The 27,220-nt window shown below is 59.5% G+C and overlaps 5 protein-coding genes across 7 annotated transcripts in view; 1 reads left to right on the forward strand and 4 right to left on the reverse strand.

Moving 5' to 3' along the window:
• Positions 1 to 411: 411 nt before the first annotated feature.
• CNKSR1 (connector enhancer of kinase suppressor of Ras 1) lies at positions 412 to 7,153 on the reverse strand. Its single transcript, XM_027907688.1, has 22 exons — positions 7,092 to 7,153; positions 6,644 to 6,801; positions 6,094 to 6,284; positions 5,933 to 6,017; positions 5,714 to 5,755; positions 5,339 to 5,626; positions 5,196 to 5,255; positions 5,013 to 5,065; positions 4,749 to 4,902; positions 4,261 to 4,380; positions 4,013 to 4,098; positions 3,392 to 3,525; positions 3,119 to 3,312; positions 2,828 to 2,858; positions 2,548 to 2,720; positions 2,373 to 2,446; positions 1,920 to 1,991; positions 1,746 to 1,819; positions 1,452 to 1,516; positions 1,273 to 1,375; positions 812 to 993; positions 412 to 711 (listed from the first exon to the last, which is right to left on the reverse strand). The coding sequence occupies exons 1-22, from the start codon at positions 7,141 to 7,143 to the stop codon at positions 511 to 513; spliced, it is 2,592 nt and encodes an 863-aa protein (XP_027763489.1). The 5' UTR covers positions 7,144 to 7,153; the 3' UTR covers positions 412 to 510.
• A 2,769-nt stretch (positions 7,154 to 9,922) lies between these two features.
• ZNF593 (zinc finger protein 593) lies at positions 9,923 to 11,174 on the reverse strand. The gene is made up of 3 exons (XM_027907701.1): positions 10,962 to 11,174; positions 10,513 to 10,575; positions 9,923 to 10,396 (listed from the first exon to the last, which is right to left on the reverse strand). Exons 1-3 carry the CDS (start codon positions 11,156 to 11,158, stop codon positions 10,255 to 10,257), a joined length of 402 nt encoding a protein of 133 aa, XP_027763502.1. The 5' UTR covers positions 11,159 to 11,174; the 3' UTR covers positions 9,923 to 10,254.
• Positions 11,175 to 11,715: 541 nt separating this feature from the next.
• On the forward strand, positions 11,716 to 12,880 carry CUNH1orf232 (chromosome unknown C1orf232 homolog). The gene is made up of 4 exons (XM_027907708.1): positions 11,716 to 12,002; positions 12,113 to 12,199; positions 12,286 to 12,383; positions 12,611 to 12,880. The coding sequence occupies exons 1-4, from the start codon at positions 11,820 to 11,822 to the stop codon at positions 12,867 to 12,869; spliced, it is 627 nt and encodes a 208-aa protein (XP_027763509.1). The 5' UTR covers positions 11,716 to 11,819; the 3' UTR covers positions 12,870 to 12,880.
• A 316-nt stretch (positions 12,881 to 13,196) lies between these two features.
• On the reverse strand, positions 13,197 to 16,300 carry FAM110D (family with sequence similarity 110 member D). Of its 3 annotated transcripts, none has more exons than XM_027907706.1 (2): positions 16,024 to 16,300; positions 13,197 to 14,799 (listed from the first exon to the last, which is right to left on the reverse strand). In XM_027907706.1, exon 2 carries the CDS (start codon positions 14,679 to 14,681, stop codon positions 13,650 to 13,652), a length of 1,032 nt encoding a protein of 343 aa, XP_027763507.1. In that variant the 5' UTR covers positions 14,682 to 14,799; positions 16,024 to 16,300; the 3' UTR covers positions 13,197 to 13,649. The 3 variants fall into 3 exon arrangements, with proteins under 3 accessions (XP_027763507.1, XP_027763508.1, XP_027763506.1); XM_027907707.1 differs by having other exon boundaries at positions 15,997 to 16,029; XM_027907705.1 differs by lacking the exon at positions 16,024 to 16,300 and adding an exon at positions 15,746 to 15,874.
• Positions 16,301 to 22,159: 5,859 nt separating this feature from the next.
• PDIK1L (PDLIM1 interacting kinase 1 like) overlaps positions 22,160 to 27,220 on the reverse strand; it is a 6,473-nt gene continuing 1,412 nt past the window's right edge. Inside the window, exons 2-3 of the mRNA XM_027907696.1 lie at positions 25,970 to 26,271; positions 22,160 to 23,209 (exon numbers count right to left, since the gene is read on the reverse strand). Coding sequence (XP_027763497.1) covers positions 22,469 to 23,209; positions 25,970 to 26,254 — 1,026 coding nt within the window. The 5' untranslated portion in view covers positions 26,255 to 26,271 and the 3' untranslated portion in view covers positions 22,160 to 22,468. The remainder of the gene's footprint in view (positions 23,210 to 25,969; positions 26,272 to 27,220) is intronic.

The raw sequence follows: 27,220 nt of genomic DNA on the forward strand, positions 1-27,220 counted from the left end.
GGAGAGACCTTCTGGATCTCTGCGACCGTCCCCCCCCCCGGGTCACCATCCCCGCTGGGAAGTGTTCAAAAAACACGTGGATGTGGCAGCTGGGGACGGTGGCAGCATGGTTTAGGGGTGCTGTTCAGCTGGATGCCATGATCCCATTTCCAGCCTAAACAATTCCACGATTCCGACAAACAAACAACATGGCACGAGCAGTACCTGTCAACAATTTATTTACAGCCCCCCACCTTGGCACAGCACCACGGAGTGGGGGCACGTCCCTCCAGGATCAGCCCCCCCCCCCTTCCCTCTGCCAAGCCAAAATGTCCTTGGGAAAAGTAAGACTCAAAAATGTCCTTTGAAAAAAAGCTAAGAATCGTCTCAGCGACGCCCCCCATCCCCGGGGAGCGGGGGGTGGAGGCAGCGGGAGCCGCTCTCTCTCTCTGAAGGAGATGAGCCTGCCAAAAATGTCCTCAGCCCCCCGAGTTGTGCCAGCACCGATCCCCGCCGGCTCCCGGGGGGATGTCACGGTCCAGCCGCCTCTCCAGGGGGTTCCTGCTCGCCCCCAAACCCCCCGTCGTGGCCCTGGCGCTGCCGCCCTGCCCACCCCTCCCGCAGCTCCTGGTACAGCTCCTGGTGCTCCTCCTTCCAGCGCCTGAAGGTGTCCGAGGTGAGCGAAGCCTCTCCCAGCAGCTGCTCCAGCGCCTCCAGCTCCACCAGCTTCGCCTGCCCGGGACGAGGGGAAGGTTTTTGGGGTGGCCACACAAGGGGTTGGGGCGGGGGGAGGGTTGGGGAGGGGAAATCGGGGGGCTGGGGGGGGTCCCACCTTGAGCGTGCTCTGCAGCGCCCGCACGGCGTGCACCCTCTCGTTGATGTGCGGGTTCTTGTTGCGCCGCAGGAAGGATTTTCGGCACTGCTCCTGCGTCAGGAACCGCCGCTGCCCCATGAGGGACACCCCGCCCTGCTTCAGGCACCGCATCAGGCTCTCCAGGTCCTCCCCGGCGGGGTCTGGGAGAGGGGAGAGGGGCGCTGATCGATCTGAACGATCACCCAGTTCCAACCCCTTGGCACGGGCAGGGATGCCTTCCACTATCCCAGGTTGCTCCAACCTGGCCTTGGACACTTCCAGGGATGGGGCAGCCGCAGCTCCTCTGGGCAAACTTGTGCCAGGGCCTCGTCACACCCACAGCCAAGAACTTCCTCTTAATATCCAATCTAAACACCCTGACTGTGATTAAAGGGTGCACACAAGGTGACAGGGTGACAGATGCCACCCCCAGCACCTACCCATGGGGGAGCAGGGCCGGGGGCTGCCCTGGGGGCTGCTGGACTCGCCGCTGGCCGGGGAGAGCTGGGCTCTGTCCGGGGGGTTCTGCAGCCTCTTCCTCGGCTGGGGGAGAGATGGAGCAGGAGGTGAGAGGAGGAACCTCTGTCCCCTCCCCAGGATGTCCCCCAGGACCACTCACCGAGTCACATCCGTGCCTGGGAGACTCATCATCGGGGTCCTCGGCCTCTGTCTCGCTGTAGCAGTCTGGAGAGGGCAGTGGGAGTGGGAAGATCCCCCCACCAAGGGCTGAGCATCACCCCAAACCCCTCTCAGGGGGAGGTTTCTCACATTCCCACAAATCACAGGCAAAGTTCCCAGCAGTCCCAGACAGGGGATGTGGCACCAGGCACAGCTGCCCCACCAGGACCTCCAGCTTCCCACAGGGTCCCATCTCCCCCTGACCCCACCTCCCACCCTGGGGAGGGCTCGTTACCTTCCTCCTTGTCTGGAACTGACTGGTGAGCGAGTGTGTACTTTGTTTTGGCTGTTATGAGCCGACTGACCCACCTGGGGAGGGAAAGGACAGGCAGACAGGCAGAGGAGGGTCCTGGCCAGCCCAGGAGGGACAGGACTGGCACTGACCAGCACCAGTGGGTGTGTCACTCACATGCTCAGGTCAGCCAAGGTTTCGGCAGCGAAGACAAAGGGCTTGTACCTCTGGTGGCACAGCTGGAACACGCTGAGGACAGGCAGGTGGCTGCTGTGCTGACACAGAACCAGCCACAAGCCCCCTCCAGCCTCCCCATCCCAATCCAGCCCAGGGGTCTGGGCTTCTCCCTGCCCTGGGAGATGTCCTTGCCCTCATCCCGGATAATACCAGGAGCACAGTGCACGCCTTGCTCAGTGTGGAGAGAATATTGCAAACCCTTTGGGGACCCTTGGAAACCCTACCAGGCCCATGGGGACCCCGCAGCCATGCAAGAACCCCACCAGCCCCAGGAGGACCCCACAAGCCCCATGGGGACATGCAGGTGATACCCAGCAGGATTCATCAGCACGTGCACAGCATCCCCCCCCTTCCTTCCACCACGAGCTGGGAGGTGAGACAGACCCCACTCACTATTTCTTCTTCTGCTCCCTCGTGCTCTCCAGGTCGTAGGTGGCCACGTTGATGAGTCCTGCAGCCTTCTCATCCTGCGAGGAACGGGGACAGCGTGTCCAACACCACCACCTTGGGGAATCCCAGCTGCCCAGGTGGGAGTGGGGGGCGAGGACGCCCCGTGGCCCCCACTCACGTTGGGGTGGTTGTACCAGTAGAGCGTGTGGCCCTTGAGCACGAACCAGCAGCGCTTCCACTTCTGGGCCATGAAGCCCACGTGGTCCTTCTTCTTGAGGAGCCACCCATCGCAGTCCACCCGGCCCAGGTCCCGGCACGAGACCCGCCGGCGGCTCAGCCGGGTCGCCACTCCTGCCACCGCGGCGCCAGGGGGGTGTCAAGGCAGGGGAGGGGGAGCAGAGCCCCCCCAAGGGCAGCCCCCAGCCCCCTTCACCCCAGCCTGGCAGGGTCCTGCTCACCTTTGGGTCTGCGTCCTGTCTGGGGGCTGCCCTGGATGGGGAGATGGGGACAAGCACAGAGTGAGGGCAGGGCAGCCTTAGCTGAGCCCCCCCAGCAGCACACACAGCCCTCAGGGACCCCCTTAGGGACCCCCCAACTCGCACACACACATCAGCGAGCCCAGAGGGGAGCTCAGAGTGGAACCCACCCAGTCACAGGCATTTTGACTCCCACCACAGGCAGCACACAAAGTCCTGTGTCCCCCCCATCACTCTGACACCCTCCCAGTGTCCCCCCCCGCCAGCTCTCACCTCCCCAGGGAGCTGGCTGGGCTCTGCACCCCCAGCCCCCGTGGTGGGGGCTGCCGTGGGGCTCAGCTCTGTGGTGGCAGCAGAGGTGCCCGGAGAGTTTGGGATGCCCGGTGGGGTGCCCAGGGGGGTGTCCAAGGGGGTGTCCAAGGGGGTGTCCAAGGGGGTGCCGCTCTCCCACTCCTCCTCTGCAGCGCCTGCAAACAGCGAGTGGGGCTGCAGCCTCCTGTCCTGGAGGGGGGAATCTCTCCGTCCCCTCCTCTCCTCTCATCCTACCCAGTCCTGACAGTCCCTGCAGCTCCTCCACGGCCACCCCGGGCAGCCTCAGGTCCTGCTTCTCCTCCTCCTCCTCTTCCTCAGTGGCGGGATCTGGCGCGGAGTCCGGCCCGGAGTCCAAGTCGGCACCAGCGCTGGGGGAAAACGGGATTCCTGAGCCACAAACCTCTTTGACGTCTGCGGGGATCCCACTGGCGGCCTCTGGGTGGGGCACCCGCGGTTCTCCCTGCCCGAGGAGTGGGGCTGGAGGGGACGCAGTGGTGGGGGCTCAGCACCAGCTCCGCCAGACCTCCGTGGTCCCCAGCGGGGTGGGAGCCCGGCCGGTGTGTCCTGCCGTTGGCTCCCTGCACGCCTTTCCATTCCGGGAGAGGAGAAGGGTCATGTCTAAATATAGTTCCAACCCCACTAAAACGTTACCAAGTGAATGAATTACAAACACAACCCACTTTTTTTTTTTTTCTGTCCCTTAAGGCTACTGGGCAGCTCCTCGGGCCGCTCGCAGGCAGCTGCTGCATCGCTGGGACTTCACCCCAAAAAGAGAGCTGGGAATGGGCCTTGGGGGCATCCAAACAGCTCCTTGCTGTTGGATTGGGGGTGTTGGGGTGTCGGGATGGGGCTCACCTGGAGGTCAGGGACACGGGGCTGCCTGGGCACTCGCCACTCCTGGTGCCGGGGGAATCCGCAGCATCCGAAAACGCTCCCGGGAGCTGTGGATGGAGTGTCAGGGACAGCCCCACCCCACCACGGACCCCAGAGCTTTAGGGATCACCAGTGTGATGGGAGATGCCTGGCTCTCAGCATCTCTGCCCAGTTCCCAGCACGTCTCAGTGAGGCACTTGGGATGAACTGGGAGCACTGGGATCACTCACCTGCTGTCTGGGAGAGGGGGGTGAGCAGGGCAGGTCGAGGGGGATCTTCTTCAGCACCAGTGTCACCTCGTTTGCCTTCTCCAGCAGCTTCTTCTCCAGGTTGACGCGTGACCAACCCACCTGCACAGCCCCATGATGAGATGTGGGACACGGCCCTGGCCCCACAGCTGCTGCATCCCCCAAACCCTCCCCTGGCACAGATCCCACATCCCCCAGTCCCCCCAGCGGTGGCTCCTGTGTCCCTCAGACCATTCTCAGCCATGGGTCTTGCTTTTTGCAGATCTCAACTCCTATATTCCCCCAAGCCCCTCCAGCTACAGTCCCCCTAAAATCCCCCCAGCCACAGGTCCCATCCCTCCTGGCTGCATGTCCTGTGTGCACCCAAAATCCTCCCAGCTGCACTCCCCATTTTCCCCCAGCCTCCCCGACCCTGCAGCTCCCTGTCCTTGACCTCCCTGCCAAAACCAGCCCCGTCCCCTCCGACTCACCACGACCTGCTCATTGACCTGCACGATCTCGTCCCCGGGCAGGATGTGCCCCCCGTGGGCAGACAGGGCCTGGGCAGAGGCAGGGTGGGAGTGGAATGCCCAGTCCCGGGTTCCCACCCCCTCTTCCCAAACTAATCCACACTCAAGATCTCTCCTGGACCGGGGAGGGATTAACCATTAACCCGACCTTACACGGCAGCGGCCGGTGCTGCCGGTGGGATCGGGGTGCAGAGGGGGCTCCCCCCGTGCCCAGGCTGTGCTCACTCATGAGATGAGTTGCACACTCTCAGCTGCAGGCAGCCCCCTCCCCCCCAGACCTGGGTCAGGATGCAGATTAGGGCCCTAAGAGGACCCCATGGGTTGGGGGAGTTCCCCATGGCAGGTGCTAAAAGGGACAGGGTGGCACTTGGGGGGGTGACAGATGGGGAGGGGCAGCCCCTCACTCACCTCCCAGGTGGTCGCAGACACAAAGTGCAGGCAGGAGCTGGTGGAGGTGATCTCAAAGCCCTGAGTGGGGACAGGAAGGGGATTTGAGCAGGGGCTGGGGGGTTCTGGAGGCAGTGGCGGGCACTGGGGTGGTGGGGACTCACCAGTGGGGTGGTGATGAGTGGCAGGGGGTCAGAGGGTGGCACCGAGATATCAGGGGACACTGGGGGGCTCCCCCATGGGCTGAGGGGCAGCGTTGGCGAGTCAGGGGACGTTGGGGGGCTCTGCCACAGGCCTGGGGGCAGCGTCGGGGTGCTGGGGGACCTCGGGGGGCTGCCCCTTGGACCGGGGGGCAGTGCCAGCCCCACCTGCTCCAGCACAGCCCTGCGGTCCAGCAGCGCCGGGGGGCTGCAGCCCACGATGCTCTCGCAGATGCCCACGATGTGCTGGCACTGTGGGTGACAGCGGGGGGGCTCAGATGGGCCCTGGCAGCACCCCTGCCCCGTGCCTGCCACCCCTTCCTCACCCACAGCACTTACAATCCGCAGGATCTGCCTGTCCCTCTCAGCTGCGGGACAATCCTGGGGGAACAAAATACGGGGATGAGTGGGAATGGATGGCTCCATCCCAGCTGGGGAGACCCCGTGGGGAACACCACATCCCCTCTCACCCCACTTCCAGCCCAGCAGAGTTTTGGGGGGACAGAAGAGCTGCCAGCTGTGCCCATCCCCAACCCCGACACTGTGCCCATCACCCACCGCCTGCAGCGTCTCTGCCAGCTGGGCACACAGCAGGACGATGTCCTGGCTGGCCGAGAAGTCGTTGAGGGTGGAGAAGAGGTACCTGGAGGGGGACACAGAGCTCAGCCCCCGGTGTGGGGGTCACCCAGCACCCAGGGGGGCCCTCACCTGCCTCGGACCTGTTGAGCCAGGAGAAGAGTCCCTTGGCAGCCCCGACCAGGTCGATGACTCGGGCCAGGAGGGTGAGGGAGGGTGGCTGGGGAGCATCCTCTGCCGGCAGCCCCCCCAGAACCAGGCTCTGGATGCCCTGGGCCAGCTCCTGCAGCCTCTCTGTCAGGGTCCGCAGGCTGGTGCTCGCCAGCCCTGCGTCCTGGGGGGGACATGGATACCAGGGGATGGGGAGGCAGTGAGGGTCTCAGGGGTGCCTCCACATCCCCCCCTTCACCCAGCCCTGATTCCCAGCTCCGACCAGCACAGAGTGTCCCCAACTCCCTCCTCCACCCAGTTCAAGGTGCCCCAGTGTCCCCCCTTCCACACAGCCCAGGGTGAACCCCCATCCTCCTCCAGTCCAAGATGCCCCCATGTCCTCCCCTCCATCCAGCCCACGGTCCCCCCACATCCCCTCTCCAATAAGTCCAGGGTGTCCCCACCTTCACCCAGCCCAGGGTGCCCCCAAATCCCCCCTTCCTCCCTGGTTTCCCCACAGCCCCCAGGGGTCCCTGCACTCACCAGCTCACGGAGCTGCTCCACGGCCTCCAGCAGCAGCTCCTGGTGCCCCAGGGGCCACACTCCCAGTGCCTCCAGGACCTCCACATCCAGCCCCAGCAGGTCAGGCCCCGCCAGCTCCCAGGCCTCGAAGGGGTACCCCTGCACCTCTGCATCCAGCCCTGCCACAGACCAGCACCCCCCTGCCAGCTGAGCGATCCCAGGGGGTGACCCCTGGCTGATGGCAGGGCCCTCTTCATGCAACAAGTTCACCGAGTCTCAACCTAAACAGTGGGGATGGCCAGACCCCCACTCCACCCACAGCAAGATCCAGGGAAAATGCCCCTTCCCAGGGGGAGGAGACCAGGAACAAGAAGTGCTGCCAACCCCCTCCAGCCACACCAACCCACCCACATGTCACCAATGTGGGGACACCCCACGCCAGGAGCCGGCAGGGGGTGGAGGGTCTCACCTCGGAGCCAGGCGGCCACCTCTGCGGGGCCCCAGGAGCCCACGGGCTCCATGGCGGCGGGGCCGGAATGGGCGGCGAGAGCCGGGAGCGGCTCCCACCTGCGCCGGGAGCGGGAGCCCCATTGGAGCACCCGGGTGCCGCTCACCTGCCCAGCACCATCCCACGGGGCGAGGCCCCGCGCCGCGCCCCAGGTGAGTCATGGCCCGATGGGGATGGTGACACACGGCCACGGCAATCCCCCCTGGAAAATGGGGCTGCTGGAATCCCCCCTGGAAAATGGGGCTGCTGGAATCCCCCCTGGAAAATGGGGCTGCTGGAAAACGCATGTAGTGAAAGCTGAGGCCCAACAGCACTCATGACCCTAGTGGGAGCCCCCCAGCTGCCCTGTTTGGCCACACGGATCCCCCCCAGGAGAGCCTGAGGGAGCCCCTGCTTGGCCCCCTCCCCACTGGTGTCCCCGCTGGCTCCTGGCTGGGTGACCCCAGGGGGTGACACCTGGCTCGTGGGAGAGGCCTCTCCATAAAATGAGTTTGCCAGGTCTCAGCCTAAATGGTGGTGATAGCCAGACCTCTGCTCCACCCTCAACGAGATCCAAGGAATGACGCCCTCCCAGGGATGAGAGATGAGGGATGGGAAGTTTCTGGGGCGTCACCCCCCACCCAAGGCCTATTCACACCCCTTCCTTTGCAAGGGGGGAAACTGAGGCAAGGGGCAGCCCCCAACTGAGGCCTGCAGAGGGGCTCCCCCGTGGCTGAGCCCGGCTCTTCAGCCCCACTAACGTGTCCTGGGCTGGCTCTGGCCCCCCCGCCGCCGTTTGGGCTCCCAAACCCCCCCGCCCTGCGTGTGCGCTCGGGGGAGCAGCGGGCGCTGATCGCGGCTGACAGCGGCTCTGCACTCGCCCGGTGCCGCCCTTCCCGAGGGGGCCGGCGGGCAGGAGACAGGCACGGACCCCTCGCCGTGCTCAGGGTCGGGGTCCTCGTGCTGGGGGGTCCCAGCCCCGCCGCCGCCCCACGGAGCCTGATCCTGCTGCTCCCCACCGCGCCATGATCATCCGCCCCAAGCGCTTGACCCCGGGGTACTTCCGGCTGCTCCAGGTAAGGGGGTGGGTTGGGGGCAGCCCATGGGGACCCCCGGGATGGTGCCCATGTCACCCACCAGGCCTGCTGGCCGTGGGAGCCATTCCCGGCTCCATCCCAGCTCCGTGTTAGCAGCGAGGGTGCTGCCAGTGGAGTCCCGCGAGTGCTGCTTGGAGCACCCCAAAAGCCCCCCTGGACACCCCAGAGGGGGCACAAAGCTGCCCCCTTCCCCTGGACACCATCAGGCATGATGGAGCCATTCAGGGCATGGCCTCAGGCCCCCTGTTCCCGTGGGGTTTGGGATTTGGGGTGCCCCAGCGCTCCCCTCTCCTCTCCTCTGTCCCCCCACAGATGCAGCTGGCGGCAGGACGGGGGGCCGAGCCGGGGGGGCGGCTGCTGACCCCCCTGGCCCTGCTGCTGGCGGCTGCCGGGCTCTGCCTGTCCCTCTACAGCGCCCGGAGAATGGCTGACCCCGCCAAGGCCCCCCCAGAGCCGTGAGGAGGGGACTGTCGGGGCCGTGGGGACAGTCCCCACGGGGGTGTCGGGGTCCCCCTCCACCCGCCATCCCCCATCTGAGCGGAGCTGCGGCGACTTTCCGGCTGACCTGCGCCACATCCAGCCCTTCCCGCCACGCCTGGGCAGGCGACGGTGCCCTGGGGAGGGGACACACGTGCCTGTCCCTGTCTGCCCCTGCTTTTGGAGCTGATATGGAGGATGGAGAAGCCGCCTCCAGCTCCGGAGCTGCCGGATGAGCCCCTTCCCGATGAGCCCCTTCCCGAGCTGCTGTGAGACGCCAGGATCCAGCCACGAGATCAGAGGCTGAAGGGGCAGACAGACAGATGGTGGAGCCAGGAGCTGCGTCCATCTCCATCTCCCACCGAAGCAGAGGGGCGGGAGGGGGCCCTGGTACCCCGCTGGCAGCCAAAGACCCCCTCTGTCCCTGTGGGAATGCGCCAGGAATGAGGCCTGCGCCGAGCGCCGTTAGGTAACGGGGCAGGGGGGACGTGGGGCCACGGGGTCGGTGACGTGTCCCCTGGGCAGGCACATCCTGATGGGATGGCGGCTGCAGCCTTCCTGAACCACCCCCTCTCCCGACTCCACGCAGAGCTGCAGCTCTCCATCCCCCCCAAAAGGGTCGGGGGGGACAAATCCGGGCGGGCTGCGTGGAAATAAATAAACCCTTCCCTACCCAGCACAGCTGCGTTGTGGCTCTGCCTTCCTGCTGCTCCAGCCCGGAGCCCCATGCCCAGCTCATTCCCAGTCCCCAGCACAGCAGGAGGGACGAATTGGGGTCAGGCAGTGCAGGAATTCATGGCAGGAATTCGCGGTGGCAGCAGCGGGTGGTGGCATTGTCACACAGTGTCCCCTCAGGGTCACCAGCAGCATCAGTCTGGCAGACACAAAGCAGGGAGAGCGATCATGCAGCCCCAGCCCTCCAGGACCATGAAATCACTGGTTAGTTTTGGGGGACAGGAGCCCCAAAGTGTCCCCACCAAGAGGACACCAGCACTCCCCTCTCGAGGCCCAAACCAGCTGCTCACTGATGCTTGAAGGGGTCACTCAAGCCCATATTACCCCAAAAAAAGCTGCCTGGGAAGCCCCTGCTGGGAGGGCAGGAACACTGGGATGAGGCTGTTCCTCTGGGATGGCATGGACACCTCTGGGTGATGGGGAAGAGCACAACACTGAGGTGCCCCCACACCCCTCGGGGGGGCTGTCCCCCTCATATCCAGAGAGCTTTCAATGCTTCCAGGATCTCAGTTGACATATTTTAATGGGTGAATCGCTGCAACAACCTCTGACCCAAGGACAGACACCCAAAATCTCTCCAAAAGCAACGAGAGGAGCGCACAGTCCTGCCAGGGACAAGCTGAGGGAACAAGCTGCTTGTCCCTTCCTGGAGAAGGAGGACACACAGTGAGGGCACCCAGGGTCTCCTTGGCTCCTTCTCCTCGTTAGTCCCGGGGCTGCAGGAGGAGCAGGGTGGTTTTTCCTGGCAGGCTGTGCTGGGACGTGTTCTGCTCACAAAGCTGAGGACAAAGGCGCCCTCACAGAGCCGCCAGATCTCAGTCCCTCGTACCCAGGGCTCAGCTGGACGTCTCCATCTCAGTGGCCTCCTCCAGGGGCTGGGTCTGCACCTCCACCTTCTTTGGGGGGACGTAGGAGCCCATCCCCGCGGCGCGCTCGGCCTCCTCCTGCGTGTACGGAGTCTCCCGCAGCTGCTTCAGCCTGGGGGAGGCACGGGGGGATTGTCAAGGCTCCCACCCCGCTCCTCAGGACAGCACCAGCCCAGGACTGACACCACCACCATCCCGAGGGGACTGTGGGTCCGGGCCCCTCCTCACCTCTTCTTGTGCACTTTGGACCTGAAGTGCTCCTTCATGCTGTTCATGTCCACGAAGTAGCGCCTGGGGGGGGAACAGAGGGTGGGGGTCAGGGGGGACCCCGAGATGGGAGCAAGGCTGGGGAGAGCCCTGCTGAGGGGCCAGTCCCCCACGGGCTGGGGTTCACCCTGAGACTGGGACAAGCTTCCCCAATCCAAGAACCCCCCCCGGAGGCGGGACACCGCCCACCTAAGGAGCCATGGACCCCCCAGGACCAGGGCAAGCCCATCCCGGGGCCAAGACCCCCCCTCTGGGACCAGAACACGCCCTCCCTCTCCAGGAGCATCCCAAAAACCCCTCCAGAACCGGAGCAACCCCATCCCACGGGTCTGGGACCCCCAAGCCCAGGACACCCACCCCCCATCCCAGGGTTCGAACCCCCCCTCCCCATCACCCCCCCCGTGACGCACGCGCAATGCAGGCAGTAGAACTGGGCGCAGCCCGGCAGGTCGGGGTCGACCTCCTGGCGCAGCAGCCGCGCCGCGTTCTCGGGCTTCATGTCCACGTGGATCTCGTCCAGGTCGCGGCGGCGCCGCTTGGTCTTGAGCTGGCGGGCGAGCGAGTGCGCCCGATGGGCTCCGGTGCGGCGGCCGTTCCGCGGCGACATGGCGGCCACCACGCCGGGCCGGCTCCCGCACTGCGCAGGCGCAGCTGGCTGCGGGCCCCGCCCTCTCGGACCTACGCCACGCCTACTGAGGGTCAGGCCACGCCCACGAAGATGCAGGCACCGCCCACAGTCTGTAGACCACTCCCGCTATGCGATAAGCCACGCCCGTCATCGGCAGGCCACGCCCCCCCCCCGCGGTCACGCCCCCCCGGCTCAGCCCCGGACGTGCCCGGCCCGGAGTGTCCCGGTCCCGTTGACGGTCACCGGGCATAGCCGTGTCCCCCACCCTCCTCCAGCCCCCGGTGCCACCTCCCCGGGCTGTCCCCGTGTCCCCCCGCGCTGCCCCGGTCACCGCTGTGATGAGCCGGGCAGGGCTCAGCGCTCCGCGTCCCCGGCGCTGATCGTGTTTCCTCCGTGATCAATTATAAATAGGGACACGCGGCGGGGGGAGCTCGGGGCCCCAGCGCCTGCTCTGCGCCGTGGGAGGGGGATGTCCCCGCCCTGGGGGTCAGCTGTGGGCAAGGGGCACTGTGGGGGGGGGCTGGGGCCGGGGGTGGAGGGGAGGGTTGGGGGGTGACCGGAGTAGGCGCCCCCGCGCTGCCCCCGGCTCAGCGCGGGCTCAGATTCCTTTTGTGCATTGGAAGTGGCCGCTGAAACTTTAATGAAGCCACCGGATCGCCACTCGGTCCCCCCCCCCACCCTCCCCAGCCCCGCCGCCCGCAGCTCCGCCGGCTCCGGCCCCGCCGAGCCCCTCACCATGGCCCAGGGCTTCTGGCGGCTCTACAAGGCCAAAGTGCTGCAGACCCTCGGGGGGCCCCGGGCGGACGGGGCGCTGCAGGACGAGGTGGGATGAGGGGGTCCCCACTAAGCCCGAGACCCCCCAAAGTGGGGTGACCGACCCCCCTGCCCTCCCCCTGCCCGCACCCCTGTGCTCACTGGGGGGCTTCATTGCAGGGAGACCCCCCCGAGCTGATGGAGACGGCCGAGACCCCCGCGCTGATGGAGGAAGGGCCCAGCCCCGTGTCCCAGCTGGCGAGGAAGGTGAGGAGGGGGCTGGTGGAAGTGTGGGGGGGTTGTTGCTGGGATCCGGGGGGTCCCCGGTGAGCCCGGTGCTGCCTCCCCCGCAGGTGCAGGGGGTGGGTGCCCGGAGCTGGAGGACGCTCTCATCCCTCTTCACCCGCGAGGACGAACACCAGCTGCTCAGCCCGGAGCCCTGCACGGACCAGTAAGTTGGAAATTGGTTGAGGGGGACCCCAGAACCTGGATCCAACTGCCCAGCCCCTTCATCCCCCCCATCCCATCACCTGCGTCCCCCTCCCCTGCCCTATGCCCTGGGGGAGAGCTGGCATGGAGGGGGGGACATGGAGGGCTTGGGGGTCACAGTTCTGGCCCTTGTGGGACCCGGGGAGAAGGGTCCCCACACCTATGTCCCTGTCCCCACTCTCTCCCCAGCCCACTGGCTGCTGAGCCGCCTGAGCTGCCCCAGGCTGAGAAGGCACCCGGATTTTGGGATCTCTTTGCTACCAAGTGGCAGCAGGCGGCAGGGCCGGACAAGGGGGTGCCCCCCCCGGAGCCGGATGAGAGTCCCGGGGAGCCCCCGGGCGAGGATGGCAGCGACCTGCGGGAGCCGGAGGAAGGGGCCTTCCACTGGGGCTTCCTGGCCGGCAAACTGGCTGAAATCCGGAATAAAAACGCCCCCAAGGGCAACTAGAGGAGGATGCATGAGCAGGACTGTCCAGCAGTACTTGCACCCCCCCCACACTGCTGGTGGGCAGCCTCCTGTCTGCACCCGAGGGCTCTGCAGTGGGTTTGAGTGTCGTGTCTGCACTAAAGACCCCAAGGTGTCCTTTTTCCCAAGCTCTACCCAGTGCTTTCCTTGCCCTCATCCCCCCACCATTGCCCCTGGAGCAGCACAACTCCCATGGCAGGGAGGGGGAAATGCCCCTCTCCCCCCACCCCAGAGCATCTACCCACACAAACCACACACACTGCCAGGCTAGAAAAAAATGCCCCCAAAACAGCTTTATTGAGCGCTGCTCTGGCCCCAGCAGCTCCTCTTCTGGGGAGGAGGGGGTGTGGGGTGTGCCCTACCTGCAATGAGGGGCTTGGGCTCTGTCCACACCCCCAGCCTGCAGCTGGAGCGGGGTGTGTGTGGTCAGTGGGGGCTGCAGGACCATCCCACCACCCTGGGCTGGGGGACAGGGAGGATGGAGAAGATGGGGGACAGCAGGAGGACAGCAGCCCACCAGCCCTGAGGCCACAGAGAGACTCACCCAGGGGAGCCCCTTCCCCACCTGCCCCTCAGGTGCCCCTGCCACGCTCAGCATGAGGTCCAGGGTGGTCCTGGTGGCCTTCCCAACCTGCAGCGTTCCCACCACACCAAAATCATGGATGCCACCAGCCCTTTGGCCACATCCAGCGAGGGCGAGGGGATATGTCCAGCCAGCAGGAGCCACAGGGAGGGTCCTCATCCCGGCCGGGCTGTCTCTGCTCAGACCGTGGACTCCTTGGCGGCCGCCCAGGCCCTCTGGCAGCCGTAGAGCCACTTGATGACACGGGCGTTTCGCTCCACCACCGACACGGCAGAGCCAGGCCGGGCATCCTCCAGCTCCTCCTCGCCCGGCCCCGCGCCCCCCTCGCTGCCCCCCGAGGCCTGCCCGGGCTCCGACTCGCAGGAGCCGAGGAGCCGAGCCGAGGAGCTGTCCCAGCCCGCCGGCCCGAACCGCTCCCGCCCCAGCAGCTCCACCAGCGCCCGGTCCAGCCCGCAGTAGTTGAAGAAGCGCTCCTGCTCCGACAGCGGCAGCGACACGCGCAGGGCCAGCGCCTGCTTCCCGGGGGGCTGTGGGGGCTCTGCCGGGGGGCTGCCGGGCACGGGCAAGGTGCCACCACTGCTGCTGCTGGCACCCGGTGTCCTCGCCTCCTCCTTCTCCACAGGCACCCACAGCATGGGGGTCTCTGGGCTCTGCAGGGGTGGTGGTCCCTCACCCAGCCCCCTGGCTGGCGGGGAGCTGGGGGGCTTGTCCCTGAGAGGTCCCTGGAAGAGGCGTCGCACCAGCCCGGAGCCCTTGGCGTTCTCCTTGTCCCCAGCCAGGCAGTCCCGTTTCTGCCGGTAGATGATGAGGGAGTCGGGTCTCAGCAGGCGCCTGCTGCCGCTGCGGCGCAACACGGGGGATGGGGGGCACGGCAGCTTCCTGGGCCCCTCCCGGCCCAGCTCCGAGCCCTGGCACAGCTCGTTGCACTGCTGGCGGGCCAGGAGGCGCCGGCCGAGAGGGGACAGCCGGGGCGAGCCCCGCAGCGCCGGCTCCTGCCGCCGGCTGATGACCTGCTGTGACTTGACGTATTTGGCCTTGTCGGCCTCCAGCCGCTCCACGGCGCTGGGTCTCCGGCCCCCACTGCCCCCCGGCTCCCCCGGGCACTCGGGACCCCGGTTCAGCCAGGCCAGGGGGGAGCCGCGGCCGGGGGCCATGAGGCGCAGGTTGCTGGAGGCACAGACGGCAAGAGTGGGGCTGCCCAAGGGCACCATCGCCCCGAAATGTCGCTCCTGGTCGCTCGCTCTGTTTCCTCCTCCCAAGTGGTTGTGGGAGGTTCGGTGCTGCGGCTGGGGAGGCTCTGGAAGCTTCTCCAAGCTCCTGGATTCCACCCTGGGGGGAGAGAGGAGAGTCAGGGTTAGCCTCGAGGGTGCAGCAGTGAGGAGGAGGATGGGGGTGAAGCAGAGCCGGGGGTCCCCTCAATCCCAGCCCCGGCAGGACCAGCCCACGGGCAGGAAGAGACAAGCGCCGAGCATCCGCCGGCTTCACTCACATCCCAGGAGCGGCTTCCAACAGGAAAAAATACCGGAGCCGGCCGCCGCCTTGCCTTTCCGAGAGCAGGGGTGGCACAACAAAGCCCTGCTCAGGAGAGCTGGCGAGCTGCCCCGCGTGTGGGGGCAGCAGGGCAGGGGCTGGGGGGTGTTTTGGGGTCCCTGAGCCGTGCTCCCCTTGGCAGGGAAGGTTTCCCCCTGCTCGGTGCGTGGGGGACACGGAGCCAGGGGGGTTTCCTTAGCCCTGGGGTGCTCCGGGCCTTGCTCGTCTGCTCCCCAGCACACATGTGTGCATCCAGAGGTGAAGGTGGGTGCTGGGGAAAGGAGTCTGGAGGAGCCTGAGGCTGTAAATGCCCCAAGTAGAGGGTTTCAGTGAGCACAAAAGGCCTGAATGGCCCTGAAGAGCCATCACCAGCTGACCCAGCCCCGAGGCCTTCCCCGGTGACAGCAGAGGACACTGGGCTGGGCAGAGCAGAGTTCATGGGAGAAAAGGGCCCAGGAACTCCCTGCCACGCTCCTCCACACACAGCCCACTGGCTCCACACTGCACCCACTCCGCTGTACAGGTGGGGAAATTGAGGTACATGGTGTGTCTGGCCCTGTGCTCCCGAGGGATGAGCTCCTGGCAGCTGAGGGAATATGTCCCCAGCACAGGGTCTTGTCACCCCCCAGCAGAGCCCAGGCTGTGACTGCCCCTGCCAGTGTTCCCACACAGTCCCCAGCCCAGCCCTGGGGCCAGGACCTGTGCCAACCATTGGGATTGGCAGGTGGGGGATGTTCTTGCTCACCTGAGCCCACCCAGGGGATGCAGGGATGGGGAAGCAGGGATGGGATGCTCCGGTCTCACTCAGCTCCTGCCCCTCTGGTTCCCGCAGCAAACTGAGCCCGGAGCCGGCAGGAGCCTCATATAGAGGATGAGGAAAAGGAAGAGCCACCCCATTAACTCCTGCCAGCCCAATCCCGTCGGCAGGAGCCCACTGTGCGCCCACCCTGCCAGCGCGACCCCCCCTCCACAGCCCTGCCCCTGCCTGGCATTAACCCTCCTCTTCCTGCACCTCCAGCTCACCTCTGCCAGCTCCCCTCCTCCTTCCACCTCCTTACGGGAACCTGGCCGGCATTTCGGGATCTGCGACGGAGATCTCTGACTCCTCCCAGGCAGCACCGGGTCTCTCTGTCCCCCCCGCCCGCGGGGCGTCAGGAATGGGACAGAGAAACCGTGTCCACTCCGGCAGCTTCTCCTACACCCATCCCGAGATGCTGGGGCAGCTCAGGAGGAGCAGCCCACCACAATCCCCTTCCCAGGATCCTGCCCTGGGCGGCGAGGGAGAAAGAGGGAGGAAAGGTCCTCCGGTGGTGGTGAAAGGGTCAAATCCAGCCCCGAGCTGGCCGGTTCCTGCCTCTTCCCCCCGGGAAGGGCTGTAAATCGCAGGAAGCCACAATGGGCTGGAGCTGGCCCAGGGGTTATTTTTACCACTGCCCTCTTCCCTTCCCGAGCGCTCCCACAGGGACAGCCCCGGCCTCCTCCATCCCCGGCTCCCGCCTGGGGGGCTGTGAACGTGGCATCGGAGCAGGAGGGATGTGCTACACCCCGAGCTGGGCTCCCAGACCCTCGGAGCGGGGTCACAGAAGCCTCCAGGCTCCTTAAGGATCCCCCCCCATCCCTCTGGCAGCCAGTGTGGATGGAGAGCTGGGGCACAGCCTGGCCCGGGCTGATCGCAGGGACTGGGGAGGCTCCAGCAGGGACAAAGTGATGGCATTCAGGGACCCCCAGGCCAGGCCAGCTCTGTCCCTGGGTGAGCAGGGACCTGTCCCCCAGCTGTCCCCACCCCAGTTCCTTCCTGAGGAGCTGCTGCTCTGGAGCCAGTGCCGGGAACTGGGGCTGCATCCAGCACCTCCCAGTGCCAGGAAGGGGCTGGGGCCAGGACTCCTGTGCTGAGGCTCAGATGGAAGCTGAGCAGGATGAGAGGGGCCAGGGCTTGTGAGAGCTCTGCAGGCACTGGAAAAAATTCCCAGTGAAAGCAAGGAAAGGACAAACCACCTCTTCTATTCTAATAAACCTGGAGAGGAGCAATGCAGGCAGAACTAGAGGCTGCACAGGAGCAAATCCGGTGGAAGGTATAGGTGGAAGGGAATAGGATGAGGGCAAGTGATGGAGAAACTCATGGCATCCCTGGGATCTGCCACTGCATTCCCATGTGGGAGAGGGGCAGCCAACAGGACCTTAATTTTAACTGCAGGCAACGTGAATCACTGTTTATTAGGAAATGTTTTATTTTCCAAGGTGGAATCCCAGCAGCTGTTCTGGTAAAGCCACAAGTGAGTAAGAGCAGCCTTGAAATCACCTTCCTCTGGCAGATGCAGGGTGTTCCTATGGGATGCTCTGACCAAAAGCCTTCCCCAGAATGACCCACCCTCCTCTCTGACTCCTTGCAGCACCTGCCAGGCACTTGCTGTTGAACTGTAAGGTGTGGACAAAGATGATTCCCTCTGGAATACAAAAAGGGATGATCTGAGGGGTCCTTCCTGGCATCAGCCACAGATGGGGCAAGGTATGGAAACTTCCAGCCCTTGCAGTGGGGGAGGAAAGGCTGAGAAAGTCCCCAAAGGCCACGAGTCTCAGAGCACAGATCCTCCTTCCACACCCGTTTAGTCCTTTTCAGATGCATTTCTACCTTTAAAAACAACTTAAAAAAAAAAAAAATCACTTTTCAGCGTGCCCAGGTGCAGCCAGGAATGCAGCACCTGGTAACCCAGCCATCTGTCTCTACTTGCTGGTTCCCTTTCACAACTCACAAAAGCCCCTCTGGCCTGAGGTCCATGCAAATGCCACCCCCTGGAACAGAGCCCAGGGGAGCTGGGAGTGAGCCAGAGAGGGCTCAGGGTGCAGCTTTGCTTCGGGAGAGGGCAGGAGTGGAAGGCTTGTTAGACAGGTTTAAAAATATCCAGGGTTCAAATGGGCACGAATAAATCCGAAACCACCACCTAATCCACGTGTCGGTGCAAGTTGGAACTAGAGAGGGCCCAGGAGAGGCCATGGAGGCTCCTGGGGATGTTCATAACCCCCAGCAGGGCTCCAAAACCCACAGTGGGTGATGGCTGGTCAGTGCTGGCACCACAGGGACAGCCAGGAAAGAGCAAGAGTTGAACATCTGTGCCGAGCCCACCACCTGCTGCAAAGGTTTTTGGGTTGCATCCGTTTCTGTCTCAAATCTGAGAGTCAAGAGGCCTCTGAGCAGCTGCAGTTCCCTCCAGGGGAGCACAAAGCTGTCCCTGGAGTGTGGGGTGGGAGCTGCAGCTCCAGCCACCACCTGCCAGCTCAGCCCAGACCCTCTGGCTGCCCCTTAGGAGTTGCAGCCCTTAGGCAATTACCTGCTGCTTCAGGTACCCAAATAACCTGGAAATTCCTCTGGGAACAAAGGGGTTTAATGGGAACGTGGCCTGGGCTGTGGCTCCTCTTGCAGTGACGAAATGGTGGTGCCCCTGCTCATCCTCGGGTCACTTGACATCTCCACGATCCTAAAAATATGGTTTTCAGGCTCCCCCAAAACACTTCCAGAGCTCCTAAACAGCACTTTGCAGCAGCTCAGCCTTGTGTTCCCACCTTCCCAACGCTCCTCAGGCACTCTGGATGGCCTGTGGCATTTCTATCCCTCTGCCTTTATCATGTTAAAGAACAGAAATTGCACTTTGCACAACCAGTACCCCCCCCCAGGACCGAAAGGGAAGCCAAACAGCCCCTGCCAGCCCTGCCTGTTAAAGGTGGGGTCAAAATGCTCCACACTGGTCAAAGCTGGTGTTTAAACGCTCCAAGCAGGTTCTCCGTGGGCCAGCTCCTTCCTTTCACCACACCAACCACCAGTTAGGGATTCAAAGCACGTTAAGGATCGATACCCCGTGGAAGAATTCACGGGATACCAGTGGTGCAAAGGGAAAAGCCACACAAGCCACCGGCTGGTTCGTGCCACCCGCAGTCCAAAGGCCACCTGAGCGTGTCAAAGGGGGGAAAAAAAAAACCAAAAAGTTGTTTTCCTGAAGGGAGGGCACCTTTCCAGGGGGTGGGACAGAGGCCGGAGCTCCCCGGACGAGACTTTATCTCCCCACAAAGCAAGGACCGCCCTCAGGCCGCGGTTTGTGCCGGGGCCCAGGAAAAGCTCAGTTTAAACCAAAACAAAGCCCCAAAACGCCAACAAGGCCGAGTTCCCAAAGCCCAGCCAAGCCCTGCCCTGAGAACTGGGATGGACAGGTTGGGGCCCGAGGCCTCTGCCTTGTGCAGAACAAGGAAAACCAAGCAGAGGTTGGGTTCTTGGAGCCAGGAGGGAGCTTTAATTATATCTAATTTCGGCACCAGGGCAGTTCCTTGCAGATTTCCCCACCCTCCCCACGGACTAGATGTATTTTTAGTTTATATAAATACATATATAATATATAGTGTATATATACATATACATAAGGTTTATTTTTCTTCCTTTGGTGGGGAAGGAATTCCACTTGTGTCTATATTTAAAATGCAACTACTCAGTGTGACTTTCTCCTTTAATTAAGGCCTTTACCCCCTAATAAAAAATAACCCAAATCCCAAACCCTCTCTCGTGCCAGGCCTGCACTGACTTACTGATTCAACCTGCCAGGTGGGAATGTGCCCATTTCTGGCACCAGGATACACAGGAATCCGCAGGTGCAGGGCACAGGGATGACCGGGCTTGGGTTCGTTGTAGGGATGAGAAATGGCAAGAGAAATTCAATTTTGCGCCGTTCCCACTCCCAGTCTGCAGAACCCCCTTTGTTCAGAGCACTGGTAATTAAAACATGCAAATGACTGCTCTGCTTTTGTGCCATGCATAAGGAATGGTGTTTCCTCACCTTTATTCCACGTGAGAACAGCAGGAGCAAGCACTGCCCTCAGCCAAGCCAGCACCTTCCACAAGCTCAGGATCACTCAGGGTAGGACTGGGATGAAGCACAGGGGATGATGACCTTGTGCTGACTGGAATCACTTCCCCAGACCAAGTTTCAAAAAAAAACTTCATCGAAATTCAGGTTTTATTTCCAAAACAGTCATGAACTTAATAAATTACACAATAATTTTCCTCATTATAAATTCTCCTTAAAATATATTTTACAGTTTTTAAAGAAAAACGTGGCCAAAACCAAACCCAAACAAACAAAAAAACCCCCCACTTTTCTAAGTGCTGAAAAGTCTCTTGACTTTGTGTCACGCTGGTGAACGGCTCTGCAGCTGCTACAACAATTTGATTTATTTGTTTTCTTTAAAACAAGAAGACCTCAGACAACAACAATAACAACAAAAAATCAAACAGAACACAGACCTCGAGGACTGCCAGTGTCACCCAACAGCGAGGATAAGCACCATGAGAGGGATTTCAGGTACCCCCAACCTTTAAAGTGGCAATCAGTGCAAAGAAACACTTTGGGAGTCAAAAAAAAAAAACCAAAACCACAACAAAACACCAAAATTCCCTGTGCCATTCCCTTGTTTCTGCACTGCAGGCAGTGAAATATGCCCAGTGAAACACTTCAGAGATGATTTACAGAGCATCTCCGAGGTGAGAAGAATTATTCTGCTTGAGTCTGACTTTTGGGTGGGCAGGGCAGGAGGAAGTTTGCCACGTATTTTCAAAAAGCTTCACGTGCAGAATGATAAACCCCCTTCAAGCTTTACTCACCCAGTGACCCTGCTGAGATGGGAGAACTGGGAAACAGTGTTGGCACAGCAGCAAAGTCTATTTGTCTGAGAATCGCTCCCTCAAAGGCTGAAGTGGAAGCAAATAACAAGAAATAAGGATTAAGGCCACCTGGGTGATGGCCAGCAGCTCGTACAGCACCAGGTCAGAACCACGTGTGGTCTGTGAAGTCTCAGAAGTTTGGTCAAATCAGAAAAACAACAACAACAAAAAAAAAGGGTGTTTTGTTTATTCACGCTCAGACAGAACAAACAGACTGACTGACCAGAACTGCTCTCCCAGCACTACAAGGGAACAGCATCCAAGACCCAAATTATATGAGGAAATGCTTATGGCCCTTTTCAGGTGGGATTTGGGTGGGAAATTATTGGGAAAAAATTAAATCGAACTGATTAAGAAAACTGGCCTTTCCTGCCGCTTTAAAGGCAGTTTTAAGACTCTGCTTTTTCCAAAAGGTCAAACTGGATGGGAAAGGTCAGTCCTGCAGCCAAAAGAACAAAGTGTTGTGCTGTTACAAAGAGCCTCTGTCTGCTCTGCAGTGTCAGGTGGCCTCGGTGAAACCTCTCCCAGCGTATCAATCTGCTTCTGTGCAACAGGAGCTGGGGATAAGCAGCTTCCAACTGCTCCAAAGCTTTCCACCCCACCATCTGTGCTTTTAAATAAATATTACTTCATTAAAAGGAGGAAAAATAATAATAATAATAATGAGAAAAAAGAAAAATCAGCCAAGGCTGCCACCTTTCACGTACCTGTTAATGAGTTTTCTCTCCTATTTGAGAACAAGGGGGTCCTACAAGAAAAAGAGTCACCTCTGTCTCCTCTTCCCCGTTGGGTTAGGGGCAGTTCCAGGCAGGAAAAGGCCATGACCAGTATTATTAATTGGATTCAGTGAATGGGAAAACTGTGCTGCCACCCTCTTTTGAAGAGCCTTAAAATTATGCTGCTGGATTCCCTCATCCCTGTTTCCATAAAGTAAGGGCACAGTACTCTGCTGTTATAAATCCTCAAGGTGCTATTGGATTGTGGACACAAGAGCAGATTAATTGATTAATAAAGTATCTGACCACTAGAAGAAAGCAAAAATCAAATGATCAGTGAACCAGCCCACGCCAGCCCCTGACTGTACATTTTTAATTTGACTCCCTTGGTGATGAGCTCGTGAAGTTCCAAGTGCCAAGCTCGGCCACTTCAGCACTTCAAAAAACTGCTGGTCCCCTTGCATTGCTTTGTTTACAAAGTCAAGTCTTTGACATCAGATAACAAAAATAAATAATAAAGTTATTCAGGCCTGGAGAAGAAGGAACGCTTCTCACCCACCTTCTCCACCCCAGTTTTCTAGCAGACCCCAATCATTCAGACCCACAGCAAATAATTTAAGTGCCACACACTCACAGTCACTCATGTACATAAATATATACACAGATTACATTACAAAGCCTGAAGATCTGCACTACCAGCATGCAAATCTTTTGTGTTTTTTTGTTTGTTTTTTTTTTTTTCTTCCATGAGAGTTCCTAATACTGACATAGGAAACCGGAATGTATGAAATACTCCATGACACACTGCTGGAAATCCGAGTCTTGGCTCTTACAACATCCCACTGCCAGCGCACACACAAAGGAACACCCTCACGTCTCCCACAGGCCCGGAACACCTGGTATTTTACACACCAGCACAACTGGCCAACTCAACATTCCTGCTGGGAAAACCCAAAGAGAGAGATTCATTCGGGGAGGAAACTGCACCCTGCAGGTGAGTTCAGGCCCCCTGCCATGAAGCTGTACCGCGGGCTGGGCGAGGGGCAGCGGGTCACGTGTCCCAGCTGCTGTCCTTAAAGGCTATGTTGACCAATCTCAGCTCCAGCTCGAAGGCATCGGGGCGGTCCTGCGGGTTGGCCGCCAGCATCTCCTTGATCAGCTGCTTCATCCGGGCGTTCATGGATTTCTTCTTCACGGGGATGAGCAGCTCCATCTTGGGGTTCTCCAGCAGCGCCTCTCCCACCGGCACGATGGCCGTGCCCTGCTTCACGTAACTCCCCAGCAGTTCCTTCTTGGTTTCCGTGTCTATGAAGGTGATTCTCTCCAGCATTGCCCAGATGATGATCCCCAGGGCGAAGATGTCTGCCTTGGCCGTGTAGTGTCCTTCCCACACCTCGGGGGCCATGTAGAAGTCGGTCCCGCAGGCAGTCGAGAGGAAACACTTATTTACGTTGACCGGCTCCTCGGGATTCTGTCCTGAGGCTGAACACACTTTGCTCAGCCCAAAATCAGCCACTTTCAGGGTAGGCTCCAAGTCACTGGCGTCCATCCTGCTCTGGGAGATGAGGATGTTGTCGGGTTTGAGATCACGGTGGATGATCTGGTTCTTGTGCAGGAAGGCCAGGGCGCTGCTGAGCTGCAGCATGAAGCTGGTGTTGGTCTTACGGTTGGGCTTTCGGGACAGCAGGTACTCGTTCATGTCTCCTCCGTCACAGAAATCCATTACAAACCAGAGGTAATAAGCACTTTTGGGGTCAAAGGCTATTTCTCCTTTTAGTGAGGTTTCTACAAGCTGCAACGAGGAAAGGAAATGTCATAACTACCTGATGATTGTGGGAATTTAAGGGTGTGATGGAGAAATGCGTGAGATCTGGATCTTCATGAAGAGGGGAAGTTTAGGTTAGATATACAGAAGGAATTCCTCCCTGTGGGGAGACCCTGGCACAGGTTTGCCCAGAGAAGCTGTGGCTGCCCCATCCCTGGAAGTGTCCAAGGCAGGTTGGACAAGGCTTGGAGCAACCTGGGCAAGTGGAAGCACCTCAAGCTGTCCCTGTCCATGGCAGGGGGGTGGAACAGGATGATCCTTAAGGTTCCTTAAAACCCAAACCATTCTGTGGTTGGTTGATCTTCCTCTCAACAATCCAGAGAGCAAGATATTGCAACATGGGAAAAAAAAAAAAAAAACAAAAAACTTTATGCAAAAATTTTTATGTAACAGAGAAAAAAAAAAATAAAAATCACAATATATTTGCCAGCCTCCTCATTTTCATCTGTGCAGAGCATATCAAGCTCACACTCCTGCCCAGCAGCAGAGCTCGACCCTGATAACAGTATTTTCAAAGATACTCAGTGGCCATTGCCCTCCCATCTGTCCCAGCTGGACAGTGTCCCACCCTGACAAAGCCTGTCCCACCCATTTTGCCAACAGCTTCCATGGATAAACAAAGTCTCACAAGTAACTCCACACAGCTGCATTCACCTCCTGCTTCCACCAGAGATTTTTTTTTTTTTTTAAGCCTGCTCTCCATTCCTTACACATTAATGAATTCCAGCAAGTTAACACAGGATCCCTGAACTCAGGAGCACACTGATCTCCAGGCACAGCTGAGCACGTAGTGCCTTTCCCACCATCATTATCCACAGGCTATTTTCTGGAAGACAAGTCTAGCAGCTGCTTCATACAAAAAGCAAAGCAAAACCAGCAATCAGTTTTACTAATCCTGTTTACACAGCTACATTTGCCTCTTGAGCTCCTCTGAGGTGCCTCTTAGCAGGCTCTGCAAGGTAAGTTCCTGCAATTATTTATGTTAGCAGTAAACCAAGGGATAATAAACCAAACTGGCTTTCAAAAATTAAGGTATGGGTTAATATTTAGGGAAGCATTTTGAAGTGCTTTAAAAAAAGTGGCCTTTTCCATCCAAGGGCAAAATTGGTAGTAATTTACAGCTATCTTCCCACCCCAACTCCAGACAGTAAATCCATGTTAGAACTAGAAAGTGACGTATTTAGGGTTTGTAGTCAGGAACAGGGAGATTAAGGTATCTCAGGAGAGCAGGGCATCTCCTCTGCCAAGTGAGCACCAACACAGCTCTGCCGTCCCCGGAGTCACAGGAGCTGCACTTGCACCTGCTCTGAGAGTTAAGACAACAAAATCCACCTCTGGGTCTCTGACAGCGGCAAAGCTCCACAAGGCCAGGCTCGTTTAGGACTCAAACCCTCCAGATTTGGTTTGGCTGACACAAAGCATCTGCCCCAAAGCCCTCCAGGAGGCACTGACACCCCCTCCCCTGCTTCCTCACACACCTGGGACAGCAGAGGCCAAGCCCAGGGAGGGTGGACTGTCCTCATTTTAGCCCAGGCTGTTACAAAGTGACCCCAGTCACAGCTCAGCTCTGCCCTTTGCTCTTTGGAGCAGGAAAACAATCCCTGGAGCTTGCACCAGACAGGAGCCAGATCCATGTGCCGCCCTCCTCGTCATCCAAACCAGTGCTCTGGGTCATCTGGAAGCTCGTCCCCACCTTGCAGCTCTGCCCTGGGGTTTTTGAAGCTCCTCCCTGCACATCTGCCCACACAACCCCTCGCACAGCTCCACTACCAACCAGGAAGGTAAAGCGCTAATTCCTCCCACGTAGAGCTGGCCAGAGTTGTTTTAGCCTAAAATCCCTTCATGAAAGCAAAATCAGTGGCAGCTCCTGAGGACAGGGAGGTCACAAAGCCAAGAATCCTCATTCTCAGGCTCGGACAGCACCTGGCACAGTGGGATCCCAAGGGCTGTCAGGTGGATCTCCACCAACGAAAGGTCCACATCAAACACGCAGGAATGAGAGTAAAAACTGAAGTGATAAAAGCTGATCAAGGATAACACAAACACTGAGCAGGCTACTGACTTTTCAAACCAGAGGCACAAATTTCTGCAGCTCCTTGGCAAGGGAATTAATTAGAGTATCTTTCAAAGCCTTTCTAATGCTACTTATTCTTCAAAAGTACACATCTTTAAACTTGAAGGACACTTTCAGAGTGGCATTTATTCCCTTATTTATCATGCCTTTAGCACTCTTTTGAGAGATTAGTAGTTATTTATCCAAAAACCCAAACAGCTCATGACATGCTACCAATTGCCTTATTGTTTCTGGAAGAATTTTAAGTGTTGGCTTCCTAAATCCAGACAGTGACTTCCTCTTCCAAGGACATCTGACATGAAACTCCTCACAGCTCTGTCCCAAGACATCAGTGCGCGTCTGCTCCTTAACCTGCTGCCAGGGGACACCACAGCCCGTAGCTCCCCTGGGTTTAACTTGTGGGGCTTCCTCAAATTGTCAAAGCAGATCTGCATTAAATACATTAAACCTGGCGCCTTTTAGAGCAGCGTGGCTTCAAATCATGATATATATATAGATTAACTTTGGGGCGTCAGCAGTGCAAACAACACCCTCTCCTGACTGAGCACACCTCACAAACACCACCTGGGCTGCCCCACCTCCTTCCACCCCCCCCACCAAAGCTGACACCCCGCCAGTGATTCCTTCCACCCCGTTCCCTCGGCCTCGTGTACCTGTAAATACAGGGAGGAGCTGGAGCCATGGGACATCTTCTGCACCATGCCATCTTTCTGCAAGATGCACTCCTCCAGGTGAATGACGTTGGGATGCTGGCTCTTGATACTGCTAAGTGCCCAGAACTCCCGCAGAGCCAGTTCCACGTTCTCCGGCGCGTGGCACCGGATCTTTTTCACCGCGACCCGGGCCGAGGTCTTCCTGACGACTGCTTCGTACACCACACCATAACTGCCACGACCAACCTCCCGAATTAGATCGTACTTAGGCTGGCTACTCACCATCTTCAAGAGCAAAGGTTCTGGGGAAGGGGGAAAAACCCACAGAACTAAAACTTAGGAACAAGAACTGGGCTGTGTTTTCCCCCCCCCGATAAGGGGGGGGTTTTTTTGGTGTGGCAGTCTACCCAGACCCCGCCATGAAAACAGGGTTGGATTGCTGGAACATTCCAGAAGCTATCCCATAAACCTGCAGCTGTCGCCACGGACCAGGTAAAAAAAAAAGCGGAGTTACATCATTTTTTTTTCGTTAAGATTTCAAACACAGCCCAGTTTTCAAGGTGGCAACAGTTCAAACCTAGACTGGTATCGTGCCGAGACAGGACTATCGTGAGCGTTCCTGCTCCTCTCCCTCTGTGTCTTCCATGAGCATCTGCAGGAATAACAGGAGGGTGTCATGCTCCCCATCCAGCCCGGAGAGTGGGGAGGTTCCAGTTGAAGCCCGTGGGTTGGGCAGTAACAGATTTAATTAACTGCTTTTTATGGAGGTGACTGCGGGAGTAAATGTTTCTGTTATAATTAAGCTCTTTTACTAAGAAAAGACGGAGCTTGGATCGCTCCCAATTTATGTTTTTAATGTGACTGATTTTTCATCGAGTCTCCCCAGCATGAGGAATCTACAGTTACACAAAGTTAAAAAGGGTAACTGATTGCAGAAGTTTGAACCCAGCATCTAACTTTCACTTTTGCTCCACAGAGCAAAGCAAACCAGTTCAGATATTGCTCTAAAAGTAAAACGAGAGAACACACACACACACACAGAAGGAAAAAAAAAAAAAAAAGGCCACCAAACCCTGCTACAGATTTATGACCCTCCCTGCACACTTCCCTGCAAGATTACAAACCAAACACCAGCACCACCTTCACACAACCAAACCAAAATGGGACACTGACTATAGACAGGAATAAATAAAATAAAAAAAAAACAAAACAAAACAAGCCTGGCTGGCCAAGGATCACTGGTCAAATAGA

The sequence above is a fragment of the Empidonax traillii genome, unplaced genomic scaffold, assembly GCF_003031625.1.
Source record: "Empidonax traillii isolate 1590-97213 ecotype Southwest subspecies unplaced genomic scaffold, ASM303162v1 scaffold1525:size98293, whole genome shotgun sequence".
In the NCBI taxonomy this organism is placed as follows: domain Eukaryota; kingdom Metazoa; phylum Chordata; class Aves; order Passeriformes; family Tyrannidae; genus Empidonax; species Empidonax traillii.